Source organism: Salvelinus fontinalis, chromosome 1, assembly GCF_029448725.1.
Source record: "Salvelinus fontinalis isolate EN_2023a chromosome 1, ASM2944872v1, whole genome shotgun sequence".
NCBI lineage: Eukaryota > Metazoa > Chordata > Actinopteri > Salmoniformes > Salmonidae > Salvelinus > Salvelinus fontinalis.
Window position 1 is genome coordinate 93,244,126 of NC_074665.1, and position 14,074 is coordinate 93,258,199.

The window sequence follows — 14,074 nt, forward strand, 5'->3', positions numbered from 1 at the left end:
TCACAGCAAGATATATGGCAGAACACAGCTCTAGGTTTCAGCTCCATGATATCTCTACATGTCATGCAAGACTGAGTGGCCGTAGTGTCAAGCGCCTACGGTGGAAACTGTAGCAGCTGAGAGAAAGTCAGTAGCGACCTTCCATGCATTTCCCATCAACAGAAAGGAAACCCTACGCAATCACACTGCCAATCATTATGTGAGTCAAAGCAAAATCTGTATGGTGCGATTTGAGTTATTTTATTGCCGGTGGGAAAAAAATTATATCTTTAATAAAATAAATAAGACATTGTGGGCAAGCACAGCACAGTACGTTAAAATACTAATCAAACCAAACCATGCAAAGTAAACCATGTCAGAAACGAGCAATGTGGACTTACAATACACGTTATGTAGGTGAGAATATGCAGATATCACATATAAATATGTCCTAGCTATAATATGTATGGTTCTCTCAATATGTTACATGTTAATGCAAATCCACTCCAAGCATATTATTATCGTTATAGAAGTTAGTGAAAATGTCTCACTCACTCGTGGCGGGCTCGGCGAGATAGCTGTAACGCTTACGTAAGGCTAGAGACGTAAAGGGGTGACGTCGTTCTGGCTTTTCAGTCTGCAACAACAACACAACATCAGTTCTCTGTTAGAAGATGGATTACCTGACATTACCTGACTACTCACCTCATCAGATCAATAGGGTCTGATGGATTACCTGACATTACCTGACTACTCACCTCATCAGATCAATAGGGTCTGATGGATTACCTGACATTACCTGACTACTCACCTCATCAGATCAATAGGGTCTGATGGATTACCTGACATTACCTGACTACTCACCTCATCAGATCAATAGGATCTGATGGATTACCTGACATTACCTGACTACTCACCTCATCAGATCAATAGGGTCTGATGGATTACCTGACATTACCTGACTACTCACCTCATCAGATCAATAGGATCTGATGGATTACCTGACATTACCTGACTACTCACCTCATCAGATCAATAGGGTCTGATGGATTACCTGACATTACCTGACTACTCACCTCATCAGATCAATAGGATCTGATTACCTGACATTACCTGACTACTCACCTCATCAGATCAATAGGGTCTGATGGATTACCTGACATTACCTGACTACTCACCTCATCAGATCAATAGGGTCTGATGGATTACCTGACATTACCTGACTACTCACCTCATCAGATCAATAGGGTCTGATGGATTACCTGACATTACCTGACTACTCACCTCATCAGATCAATAAGGTCTGATGGATTACCTGACATTACCTGACTACTCACCTCATCAGATCAATAGGGTCTGATGGATTACCTGACATTACCTGACTACTCACCTCATCAGATCAATAGGGTCTGATGGATTACCTGACATTACCTGACTACTCACCTCATCAGATCAATAGGGTCTGATGGATTACCTGACATTACCTGACTACTCACCTCATCAGATCATTAGGTCTGATGGATTACCTGACATTACCTGACTACTCACCTCATCAGATCAATAGGGTCTGATGGATTACCTGACATTACCTGACTACTCAACTCCCCAGATCAATAGGATCTGATGGATTACCTGACATTACCTGACTACTCACCTCATCAGATCAATAGGATCTGAAATGTAGGGTTTTGTAACAGACAGTAAATGGTTGTAGCTATCTCTGGGTCAACTCCTCAGATCAATAGGATCTGAAATGTAGGGTTTTATAACAGACAGTAAATGGTAGTAGCTATCTCTGGGTCAACTCCCCAGATCAATAGGATCTGAAATGGTTTTGTAACAGACAGTAAATGGTTGTAGCTATCTCTGGGTCAACTCCTCAGATCAATAGGATCTGAAATGGTTTTATAACAGACAGTAAATGGTTGTAGCTATCTCTGGGTCAACTCCCCAGATCAATAGGATCTGAAATGTAGGGTTTTATAACAGACAGTAAATGGTAGTAGCTATCTCTGGGTCAACTCCCCAGATCAATAGGATCTGAAATGGTTTTGTAACAGACAGTAAATGGTTGTAGCTATCTCTGGGTCAACTCCCCAGATCAATAGGATCTGAAATGGTTTTGTAACAGACAGTAAATGGTTGTAGCTATCTCTGGGTCAACTCCCCAGATCAATAGGATCTGAAATGGTTTTGTAACAGACAGTAAATGGTTGTAGCTATCTCTGGGTCAACTCCTCAGATCAATAGGATCTGAAATGGTTTTGTAACAGACAGTAAATGGTTGTAGCTATCTCTGGGTCAACTCCTCAGATCAATAGGATCTGAAATGGTTTTGTAACAGACAGTAAATGGTTGTAGCTATCTCTGGGTCAACTCCTCAGATCAATAGGATCTGAAATGGTTTTGTAACAGACAGTAAATGGTTGTAGCTATCTCTGGGTGAGTTTACTGACTGTGTCTCTTCTAAGAACTGTGAGAACTAAACTGGCCAGTGGTACTACAACATTTTTACGTTAAAACACTACACATCCTTAACGGTAGCCGATTAACAACATTGGTAAAGGAAATCAACCATGAATTCATTTCCTTTGGCTTATTGGTCATTTAGAAAAGCGTTCTTATTAAAATGTAAGCAGTAAATCCCCAACAGCTCTGCATGGTTAACTTCAGAGTGTTTTCCTAAAGGGACAGATCAGGGGACATGGATGGGTGGGTGGAGGTAGAGCCATGGGGTTTACATTGGCACACATCATGCAGTATGTACATGCTAACAGTTCAGGAGCTTTTACAGAAGCAGAGCTAGATGATCCAATGGCAGCAGCAGAGGACACTGTGCCTTATTGAACAGCACAGAGCAGTGCCTTATTTAACAGCACAGAGCAGTGCCTTATTGAACAGCACAGAGCAGTGGCTTATTTTACAGCACAGAGCAGTGGCTTATTTAACAGCGCAGAGCAGTGCCTTATTGAACAGCACAGAGCAGTGCCTTATTGAACAGCTAGGTCGCCAGAGAAGCACAGCCATGGAGTTACAGGAAGGTCACCAGAGAAGCACAGCCATGGAGGTACAGGGGTAAAGGTCACCAGAGAAGCACAGCCATGGAGGTACATGGGTAAAGGTCACCAGAGAAGCACAGCCATGGAGGTACAGGGGTAAAGGTCACCAGGGTACTGTATATTACCTCTTCATCTGGGTCTGCCTCCATTTCCTTGGGTTCCCAAGATGCATTGCAGAAACAGGCGGAATAAGGAGGGGAATGGACAGGATGTGAAAAGGAGTGATTGAAAGAAACAGTTAGAGAAGCAAACCGCAAAGCCAGCAAAGAAAAACACAGAAAACAACAGCATTGAGAATCCAACACTTACAGCAGATTACAAGCCACAGAAACCACGGCAACAACCACAAAGTCAGCCAGTTGAAAAGAGCAAGGCATCAAAGCATGAAGTCCCAAATCAGATGGGAGATTTGGTTGGCTAGGAAACAGCCAGAGATAACCACTACGAAGCTCAGAACAGATAAAAGACACACTCGGGCAGCACTTCACCTCTAGCCTCCTGCTCTATCCCCCTGAATGACGATGAGATGATATGGACCACAGCCACTAGGGCAGCCCTTCACCTCTAGCCTCCTGCTCTATTCCCCCTGAATGACGATGAGATGATATGGACCACAGCCACTAGGGCAGCCCTTCACCTCTAGCCTCCTGCTCTATTCCCCCTGAATGACGATGAGATGATATGGACCACAGCCATGACAACAGCTGCTTACCTTCTTCAGCGCAGGGAGGGTAATGTTCAGGTTACACACGGCCGTCTGGGGGAGACCCTTAGAGGTCTTAGTGGTCTCCTTCAGGAATGTCAGACGGCCACACGGCTCCTGGCTGTTGTCTCGGACCTACAGAGGAACCACAGCGTTCAGGGGATATTCACTACATGGCAGAATGCACACAGTTTACTTAATGCTATAGATCAACTCTACTACTGGGATGTCAGGAAACCTGAGTTCCTGAGGGTAAAATGACTTCATGAAGGGAGGGAACTCATTAAAACCAGTGATCCAGTTCAGTAGGTATGGACAGGGTCAAAATGGACCTGTTGAAGGAGGTCACAGGATCCAGAGGGAAGGTAGGCCCTGTTTCTACAGCAGAGTTCAGGAAGCCAGTGATCCAGTTCAGTAGGTATGGACAGGGTCAGAATGGACCTGTTGAAGGAGGTCACAGGATCCAGAGGGAAGGTAGGCCCTGTTTCTACAGCAGAGTTCAGGAAGCCAGTGATCCAGTTCAGTAGGTATGGACGGGGTCAGAATGGACCTGTTGAAGGAGGTCACAGGATCCAGAGGGAAGGTAGGCCCTGTTTCTGCAGTAGAGTTCAGGAAGCCAGTGATCCAGTTCAGTAGGTATGGACGGGGTCAGAATGGACCTGTTGAAGGAGGTCACAGGATCCAGAGGGAAGGTAGGCCCTGTTTCTACAGCAGAGTTCAGGAAGCCAGTGACAGATCAATGAGAGGCAGGATGGAACTAGGTTATGGCCTCCAGGCCTTGTTCTAAAGCTGTTTGTTCCTATCAGTACTGGTTCCGTTGCAGCCTCCTACCCAGGCCATGAGTCAGTGGAGGACATCAAGCAGTCTCCTACCCAGGCCATGAGTCAGTGGAGGACATCAAGGAGTCTCCTACCCAGGCCATGAGTCAGTGGAGGACATCAAGCAGTCTCCTACCCAGGCCATGAGTCAGTGGAGGACATCAAGGAGTCTCCTACCCAGGACATGAGTCAGTGGAGGACATCAAGCAGTCTCCTACCCAGGCCATGAGTCAGTGGAGGACATCAAGGAGTCTCCTACCCAGGCCATGAGTCAGTGAGAACATCAAGCAGTCTCCTACCCAGGCCATGAGTCGGTGGAGAACATCAAGCAGTCTCCTACCCAGGCCATGAGTCAGTGGAGAACATCAAGCAGTCTCCTATCCAGGCCATGAGTCAGTGGAGAACATCAAGCAGCCTCCTACCCAGGCCATGAGTCAGTGGAGAACATCAAGCAGTCTCCTACCCAGGCCATGAGTCGGTGGAGAACATCAAGCAGCCTCCTACCCAGGCCATGAGTCAGTGGAGAACATCAAGCAGTCTCCTACCCAGGCCATGAGTCGGTGGAGAACATCAAGCAGTCTCCTACCCAGGCCATGAGTCGGTGGAGAACATCAAGCAGCCTCCTACCCAGGACATGAGTCAGTGGAGGACATCAAGCAGTCTCCTACCCAGGCCATGAGTCAGTGGAGGACATCAAGGAGTCTCCTACCCAGGCCATGAGTCAGTGAGAACATCAAGCAGTCTCCTACCCAGGCCATGAGTCGGTGGAGAACATCAAGCAGTCTCCTACCCAGGCCATGAGTCAGTGGAGAACATCAAGCAGTCTCCTATCCAGGCCATGAGTCAGTGGAGAACATCAAGCAGCCTCCTACCCAGGCCATGAGTCAGTGGAGAACATCAAGCAGTCTCCTACCCAGGCCATGAGTCGGTGGAGAACATCAAGCAGCCTCCTACCCAGGCCATGAGTCAGTGGAGAACATCAAGCAGTCTCCTACCCAGGCCATGAGTCGGTGGAGAACATCAAGCAGTCTCCTATCCAGGCCATGAGTCAGTGGAGAACATCAATCAGTCTCCTACCCAGGCCATGAGTCAGTGGAGAACATCAAGCAGCCTCCTATCCAGGCCATGAGTCAGTGGAGAACATCAAGCAGCCTCCTATCCAGGCCATGAGTCAGTGGAGAACATCAAGCAGTCTCCTACCCAGGCCATGAGTCAGTGGAGAACATCAAGCAGCCTCCTATCCAGGCCATGAGTCAGTGGAGAACATCAAGCAGCCTCCTATCCAGGCCATGAGTCAGTGGAGAACATCAAGCAGTCTCCTACCCAGGCCATGAGTCAGTGGAGAACATCAAGCAGCCTCCTATCCAGGCCATGAGTCAGTGGAGAACATCAAGCAGCCTCCTATCCAGGCCATGAGTCGGTGGAGAACATCAAGCAGCTTCCTATCCAGGCCATGAGTCAGTGGAGAACATCAAGCAGTCTCCTACCCAGGCCATGAGTCAGTGGAGAACATCAAGCAGCCTCCTACCCAGGCCATGAGTCAGTGGAGAACATCAAGCAGCCTCCTACCCAGGCCATGAGTCAGTGGAGAACATCAAGCAGTCTCCTACCCAGGCCATGAGTCAGTGGAGAACATCAAGCAGCCTCCTATCCAGGCCATGAGTCAGTGGAGAACATCAAGCAGCCTCCTATCCAGGCCATGAGTCGGTGGAGAACATCAAGCAGCCTCCTATCCAGGCCATGAGTCAGCGGAGAACATCAAGACAGTAGTATAGTATATGTACCTTCACACAGAAAGGAAGCCGGTTCTCTTTGAATGCGTAGAAGTTGAGCACCAGTAGCTGTCCAGCCTTGGTCAGAGGAGCTAAGTTACCATAGCAGTCCACATAGATGGGCCTCCCCTCCAGAACCTAGGAGACAACAGCATAATGACATCCTGATCACACAGATGGGTCTAACCATACAGTGTTCAAGTCCTTCTAGAATCATGTCTGGTGCAGGAATACATTCCCCGGCATTGTGATGGATGAGAGCAGGAGATGTCCATAGGAAGTGAGAGCAGCAGGTGAAACCCACCTCGATGTCTTTGCTCCTGGCCACCTCCTCAAAGTTCTCCTGCTGTTCCAGGGTTTTGTCCACCTTGTCGTCTGTCATACAGAAGCAGCGCAGGCGGGACTCCATAGGGTCGTTCATCTTGGCGAACACCACGAACTTGGCCATGTAAGGAACACAGATGAGCTCTCTGTACAGCTGGGTGGCCAGGCCTACAGTCTCTGGGATCTGGTGGCAGTCAGCAAGCCAGAACCTGAAACACACACAGGACAGAGGACAGATACAGGTTAGAAACAAACACACAGGACAGAGGACAGATACAGGTTAGAAACAAACACATGTCATCTGTAGTATAATAACACTGAGAATACATCATGACATCTGTAGTATAATAACACTGAGAATACACCATGTCATCTGTAGTGTAATAACACTGAGAATACATCATGTCATCTGTATTATAATAACACTGAGAATACATCATGACATCTGTAGTATAATAACACTGAGAATACATCATGTCATCTGTAGTATAATAACACTGAGAATACATCATGTCATCTGTAGTATAATAACACTGAGAATACATCATGTCATCTGTAGTATAATAACACTGAGAATACATCATGTCATCTGTAGTATAATAACACTGAGAATACATCATGTCATCTGTAGTATAATACCACTGAGAATACATCATGTCATCTGTAGTATAATAACACTGAGAATACATCATGTCATCTGTAGTATAATAACACTGAGAATACATCATGTCATCTGTAGTATAATAACACTGAGAATACATCATGTAATCTGTAGTATAATAACACTGAGAATACATCATGTCATCTGTAGTATAATAACACTGAGAATACACCATGTCATCTGTAGTATAATAACACTGAGAATACATCATGTCATCTGTAGTATTGTAGTAACACTGAGAATACATCATGTAGTATAATAACACTGAGAATACATCATGTCATCTGTAGTATAATAACACTGAGAATACACCATGTCATCTGTAGTATAATAACACTGAGAATACACCATGTCATCTGTAGTATAATAACACTGAGAATACACCATGACATCTGTAGTGTAATAACACTGAGAATACACCATGACATCTGTAGTATAATAACACTGAGAATACATCATGACATCTGTAGTATAATAACACTGAGAATACACCATGACATCTGTAGTATAATAACACTGAGAATACACCATGACATCTGTAGTATAATAACACTGAGAATACACCATGACATCTGTAGCATAATAACACTGAGAATACATCATGTCATCTGTAGTATAATAACACTGAGAATACATCATGACATCTGTAGTGTAATAACACTGAGAATACATCATGACATCTGTAGTATAATAACACTGAGAATACACCATGACATCTGTAGTATAATAACACTGAGAATACACCATGACATCTGTAGTATAATAACACTGAGAATACACCATGACATCTGTAGTATAATAACACTGAGAATACACCATGACATCTGTATTATAATAACACTGAGAATACATCATGACATCTGTAGTATAATAACACTGAGAATACATCATGTCATCTGTAGTATAATGCACTGAGAATACATCATGACATCTGTAGTATAATAGCACTGAGAATACATCATGTCATCTGTAGTATAATAACACTGAGAATACACCATGTCATCTGTAGTATAATAACACTGAGAATACATCATGTCATCTGTAGTATAATACACTGAGAATACATCATGACATCTGTAGTATAATAGCACTGAGAATACATCATGTCATCTGTAGTATAATAACACTGAGAATACACCATGTCATCTGTAGTATAATAACACTGAGAATACATCATGTCATCTGTAGTATAATAACACTGAGAATACATCATGTCATCTGTAGTATAATAACACTGAGAATACACCATGTCATCTGTAGTATAATAACACTGAGAATACATCATGTCATCTGTAGTATAATAACACTGAGAATACATCATGTCATCTGTAGTATAATAACACTGAGAATACATCATGTCATCTGTAGTATAATAACACTGAGAATACATCATGTCATCTGTAGTATAATAACACTGAGAATACACCATGTCATCTGTAGTATAATAACACTGAGAATACATCATGTAGTATAATAACACTGAGAATACATCATGTCATCTGTAGTATAATAACAATGAGAATACATCATGACATCTGTAGTATAATAACACTGAGAATACATCATGTCATCTGTAGTATAATAACACTGAGAATACATCATGACATCTGTAGTATAATAACACTGAGAATACACCATGACATCTGTAGTATAATAACACTGAGAATACATCATGTCATCTGTAGTATACTAACACTGAGAATACATCATGTCATCTGTAGTATAAAAACACTGAGAATACATCATGTCATCTGTAGTATAATAACACTGAGAATACATCATGTCATCTGTAGTGTAATAACACTGAGAATACATCATGTCATCTGTAGTATAATAACACTGAGAATACATCATGTAGTATAATAACACTGAGAATACATCATGTCATCTGTAGTATAATAACACTGAGAATACATCATGTAGTATAATAACACTGAGAATACATCATGTCATCTGTAGTATAATAACACTGAGAATACACCATGTCATCTGTAGTATAATAACACTGAGAATACATCATGTAGTATAATAACACTGAGAATACACCATGTCATCTGTAGTATAATAACACTGAGAATACACCATGTCATCTGTAGTATAATAACACTGAGAATAGACCATGTCATCTGTAGTGTAATAACACTGAGAATACATCATGTCATCTGTAGTATAATAACACTGAGAATACATCATGACATCTGTAGTATAATAACACTGAGAATACACCATGTCATCTGTAGTATAATAACACTGAAAATACACCATGTCATCTGTAGTATAATAACACTGAGAATACATCATGTCATCTTTAGTATAATAACACTGAGAATACATCATGTCATCTGTTGTATAATAACACTGAGAATACATCATGACATCTGTAGTATAATAACACTGAGAATACATCATGTAGTATAATAACACTGAGAATACATCATGTCATCTGTAGTATAATAACACTGAGAATACATCAAGACATCTGTAGTATAATAATACTGAGAATACACCATGTCATCTGTAGTATAATAACACTGAGAATACATCATGTCATCTGTATTGTGATAACACTGAGAATACATCATGTCATCTGTAGTAGTAGTAGTGAAGTAGACAGTCTTACCTGGCAGAGACATTGGTAGTGAAGGAGACAGTCTTACCTGGCAGAGACATTGGTAGTGAAGGAGACAGTCTTACCTGGCAGAGACATTGGTAGTGAAGGAGACAGTCTTACCTGGCAGAGACATTGGTAGTGAAGGAGACAGTCTTACCTGGCAGAGACATTGGTAGTGAAGGAGACAGTCTTACCTGGCAGACATTGGTAGTGAAGGAGACAGTCTTACCTGGCAGACATTGGTAGTGAAGGAGACAGTCTTACCTGGCAGACATTGGTAGTGAAGGAGACAGTCTTACCTGGCAGACATTGGTAGTGAAGGAGTCAGTCTTACCTGGCAGAGACATTGGTAGTGAAGGAGTCAGTCTTACCTGGCAGAGACATTGGTAGTGAAGGAGACAGTCTTACCTTGCAGACATTGGTAGTGAAGGAGACAGTCTTACCTGGCAGAGACATTGGTAGTGAAGGAGACAGTCATACCTGGCAGAGACGTTGGTAGTGAAGGAGACAGTCTTACCTGGCAGAGACGTTGGTAGTGAAGGAGACAGTCTTATCTGGCAGAGACATTGGTAGTGAAGGAGACAGTCTTACCTGGCAGAGACATTGGTAGTGAAGGAGACAGTCATACCTGGCAGACATTGGTAGTGAAGGAGACAGTCTTACCTGGCAGAGACATTGGTAGTGAAGGAGACAGTCTTACCTGGCAGAGACATTGGTAGTGAAGGAGACAGTCTTACCTGGCAGAGACATTGGTAGTGAAGGAGACAGTCTTACCTGGCAGAGACGTTGGTAGTGAAGGAGACAGTCTTACCTGGCAGAGACATTGGTAGTGAAGGAGACAGTCTTACCTGGCAGAGACATTGGTAGTGAAGGAGACAGTCTTACCTGGCAGAGACATTGGTAGTGAAGGAGACAGTCTTACCTGGCAGAGACATTGGTAGTGAAGGAGTCAGTCTTACCTGGCAGAGACATTGGTAGTGAAGGAGACAGTCTTACCTGGCAGAGACATTGGTAGTGAAGGAGACAGTCTTACCTGCCAGAGACATTGGTAGTGAAGGAGACAGTCTTACCTGGCAGAGACGTTGGTAGTGAAGGAGACAGTCTTACCTGGCAGAGACATTGGTAGTGAAGGAGACAGTCTTACCTGCCAGAGACATTGGTAGTGAAGGAGACAGTCTTACCTGGCAGAGACATTGGTAGTGAAGGAGACAGTCTTACCTGGCAGAGACGTTGGTAGTGAAGGAGACAGTCTTACCTGGCAGAGACATTGGTGGTGAAGGAGACACAGTCGTTGACGAAGGTTAGGGGTGTGGTCCCAGTGATGTCCTCCCATTGGGCAGGAGAGGTTCCGCCAGTGATGCTGCATAGCAACCTCAGGCAGGGGGTGGAGTCTCCCTTGTAGCCGTTGCTAACTCCCTCCCCAGACAAGGGCGGGACCGGGATCGTCATGGTAATGGGTTTGTGGAACTTCCTGCGTCGAGGTTCCACCGTCACTATGGGGCTGAATGTCGCCCGGTTACCAAGGATCTTCTTCACCATGTCATCAGGAGCCGGCTGGGCCTAGAACCAATCAGAATTGCCGTTCCACAATTAATACAATTAATACCTCCTATCCTTATTCAACAAGTGATTAATTATGCTCATAACAACTACAGTTCAGGTACAGTGTGAGGGTTTACCTGTTCCCGGAACAGTTCAGGTACAGTGTGATGGTTTACCTGTTCCCAGAACAGTTCAGGTACAGTGTGATGGTTTACCTGTTCTCAGAACAGTTCAGGTACAGTGTGATGGTTTACCTGTTCCCAGAACAGTTCAGGTACAGTGTGAGGGTTTACCTGTTCTCAGAACAGTTCAGGTACAGTGTGATGGTTTACCTGTTCTCAGAACAGTTCAGGTACAGTGTGATGGTTTACCTGTTCCCAGAACAGTTCAGGTACAGTGTGAGGGTTTACCTGTTCTCAGAACAGTTCAGGTACAGTGTGATGGTTTACCTGTTCTCAGAACAGTTCAGGTACAGTGTGATGGTTTACCTGTTCCCAGAACAGTTCAGGTACAGTGTGATGGTTTACCTGTTCCCAGAACAGTTCAGGTACAGTGTGATGGTTTACCTGTTCTCAGAACAGTTCAGGTACAGTGTGATGGTTTACCTGTTCCCAGAACAGTTCAGGTACAGTGTGAGGGTTTACCTGTTCTCAGAACAGTTCAGGTACAGTGTGAGGGTTTACCTGTTCCCAGAACAGTTCAGCACAGTGACCAGACCAACCTGCAGTCCCACGCGTATCTTCTTGGTGAGCGCCCCCTCGGGGAAGGAGGCCTGGACCAATGGGAGTGTCAGGCTGGAGAGGACTCCTCCCTCAGGGCCCATCTGGCTGCTCTCCTGTCTGATACGAGACACCACCGCAAAGTACTGTGGGAAATCCTTGGTGATGATACGACAGATACGCTTCTTCTCCAGGACCTCGGCACTGTCCAGCTCTGTGGAGGTGGAGACAACAGAATGATTATCACACTGAACTGTCCAGCTCTGTGGAGGTAGCATCACCAGACTGATTATCACACTGAACTGTCCAGCTCTGTGGAGGTAGAGACACCAGACTGATTATCACACTGAACTGTCCAGCTCTGTGGAGGTGGAGACAACAGACTGATTATCACACTGAACTGTCCAGCTCTGTGGAGGTGGAGACAACAGACTGATTATCACACTGAACTGTCCAGCTCTGTGGAGGTGGAGACAACAGACTGATTATCACACTGAACTGTCCAGCTCTGTGGAGGTAGAGACACCAGACTGATTATCACACTGAACTGTCCAGCTCTGTGGAGGTGGAGACAACAGAATGATTATCACACTGAACTGTCCAGCTCTGTGGAGGTGGAGACAACAGACTGATTATCACACTGAACTGTCCAGCTCTGTGGAGGTAGAGACAACAGACTGATTATCACACTGAACTGTCCAGCTCTGTGGAGGTGGAGACAACAGACTGATTATCACACTGAACTGTCCAGCTCTGTGGAGGTAGAGACAACAGACTGATTATTACACTGAACTGTCCAGCTCTGTGGAGGTGGAGACACCAGACTGATTATCACACTGAACTGTCCAGCTCTGTGGAGGTGGAGACAACAGACTGATTATCACACTGAACTGTCCAGCTCTGTGGAGGTGGAGACAACAGAATGATTATCACACTGAACTGTCCAGCTCTGTGGAGGTGGAGACAACAGACTGATTATCACACTGAACTGTCCAGCTCTGTGGAGGTGGAGACAACAGACTGATTATCACACTGAACTGTCCAGCTCTGTGGAGGTGGAGACACCAGACTGATTATTACACTGAACTGTCCAGCTCTGTGGAGGTGGAGACAACAGACTGATTATCACACTGAACTGTCCAGCTCTGTGGAGGTAGAGACAACAGACTGATTATCACACTGAACTGTCCAGCTCTGTGGAGGTGGAGACAACAGACTGATTATCACACTGAACTGTCCAGCTCTGTGGAGGTGGAGACAACAGACTGATTATCACACTGAACTGTCCAGCTCTGTGGAGGTGGAGACACCAGACTGATTATCACACTGAACTGTCCAGCTCTGTGGAGGTAGAGACACCAGACTGATTATCACACTGAACTGTCCAGCTCTGTGGAGGTGGAGACAACAGACTGATTATCACACTGAACTGTCCAGCTCTGTGGAGGTGGAGACAACAGAATGATTATCACACTGAACTGTCCAGCTCTGTGGAGGTAGAGACAACAGACTGATTATCACACTGAACTGTCCAGCTCTGTGGAGGTGGAGACAACAGACTGATTATCACACTGAACTGTCCAGCTCTGTGGAGGTGGGGACAACAGACTGATTATCACACTGAACTGTCCAGCTCTGTGGAGGTGGAGACACCAGACTGATTATCACACTGAACTGTCCAGCTCTGTGGAGGTAGAGACAACAGACTGATTATCACACTGAACTGTCCAGCTCTGTGGAGGTAGAGACAACAGACTGATTATCACACTGAACTGTCCAGCTCTGTGGAGGTGGAGACAACAGACTGATTATCACACTGAACTGTCCAGCTCTGTGGAGGTGGAGACAACAGACTGATTATCACACTGAACTGTCCAGCTCTGTGG

The 14,074-nt window shown here is 44.7% G+C and overlaps 1 protein-coding gene across 50 annotated transcripts in view; it reads right to left on the bottom strand.

Moving 5' to 3' along the window:
• Window positions 1-14,074, bottom strand: part of ank3b (ankyrin 3b) — a 483,498-nt gene that overhangs the window by 98,730 nt on the left and 370,694 nt on the right. For 47 of the 50 annotated variants that reach the window (XR_008761019.1, XM_055936209.1, XM_055936160.1 and 44 more), the window contains 7 exons: window positions 12,191-12,402; window positions 11,183-11,487; window positions 6,636-6,864; window positions 6,344-6,469; window positions 3,751-3,876; window positions 3,164-3,190; window positions 535-616 (listed from right to left, as the gene is read on the bottom strand). Coding sequence is in view for 49 of the 50 variants with exons in the window: in XM_055936209.1 (XP_055792184.1) it covers window positions 535-616; window positions 3,164-3,190; window positions 3,751-3,876; window positions 6,344-6,469; window positions 6,636-6,864; window positions 11,183-11,487; window positions 12,191-12,402 (1,107 nt within the window). In the remaining variant the exon portion in view is untranslated. The remainder of the gene's footprint in view (window positions 1-534; window positions 617-3,163; window positions 3,191-3,750; window positions 3,877-6,343; window positions 6,470-6,635; window positions 6,865-11,182; window positions 11,488-12,190; window positions 12,403-14,074) is intronic. The other 3 variants (XM_055936142.1, XM_055936200.1, XM_055936097.1) reach the window with 3 other exon arrangements.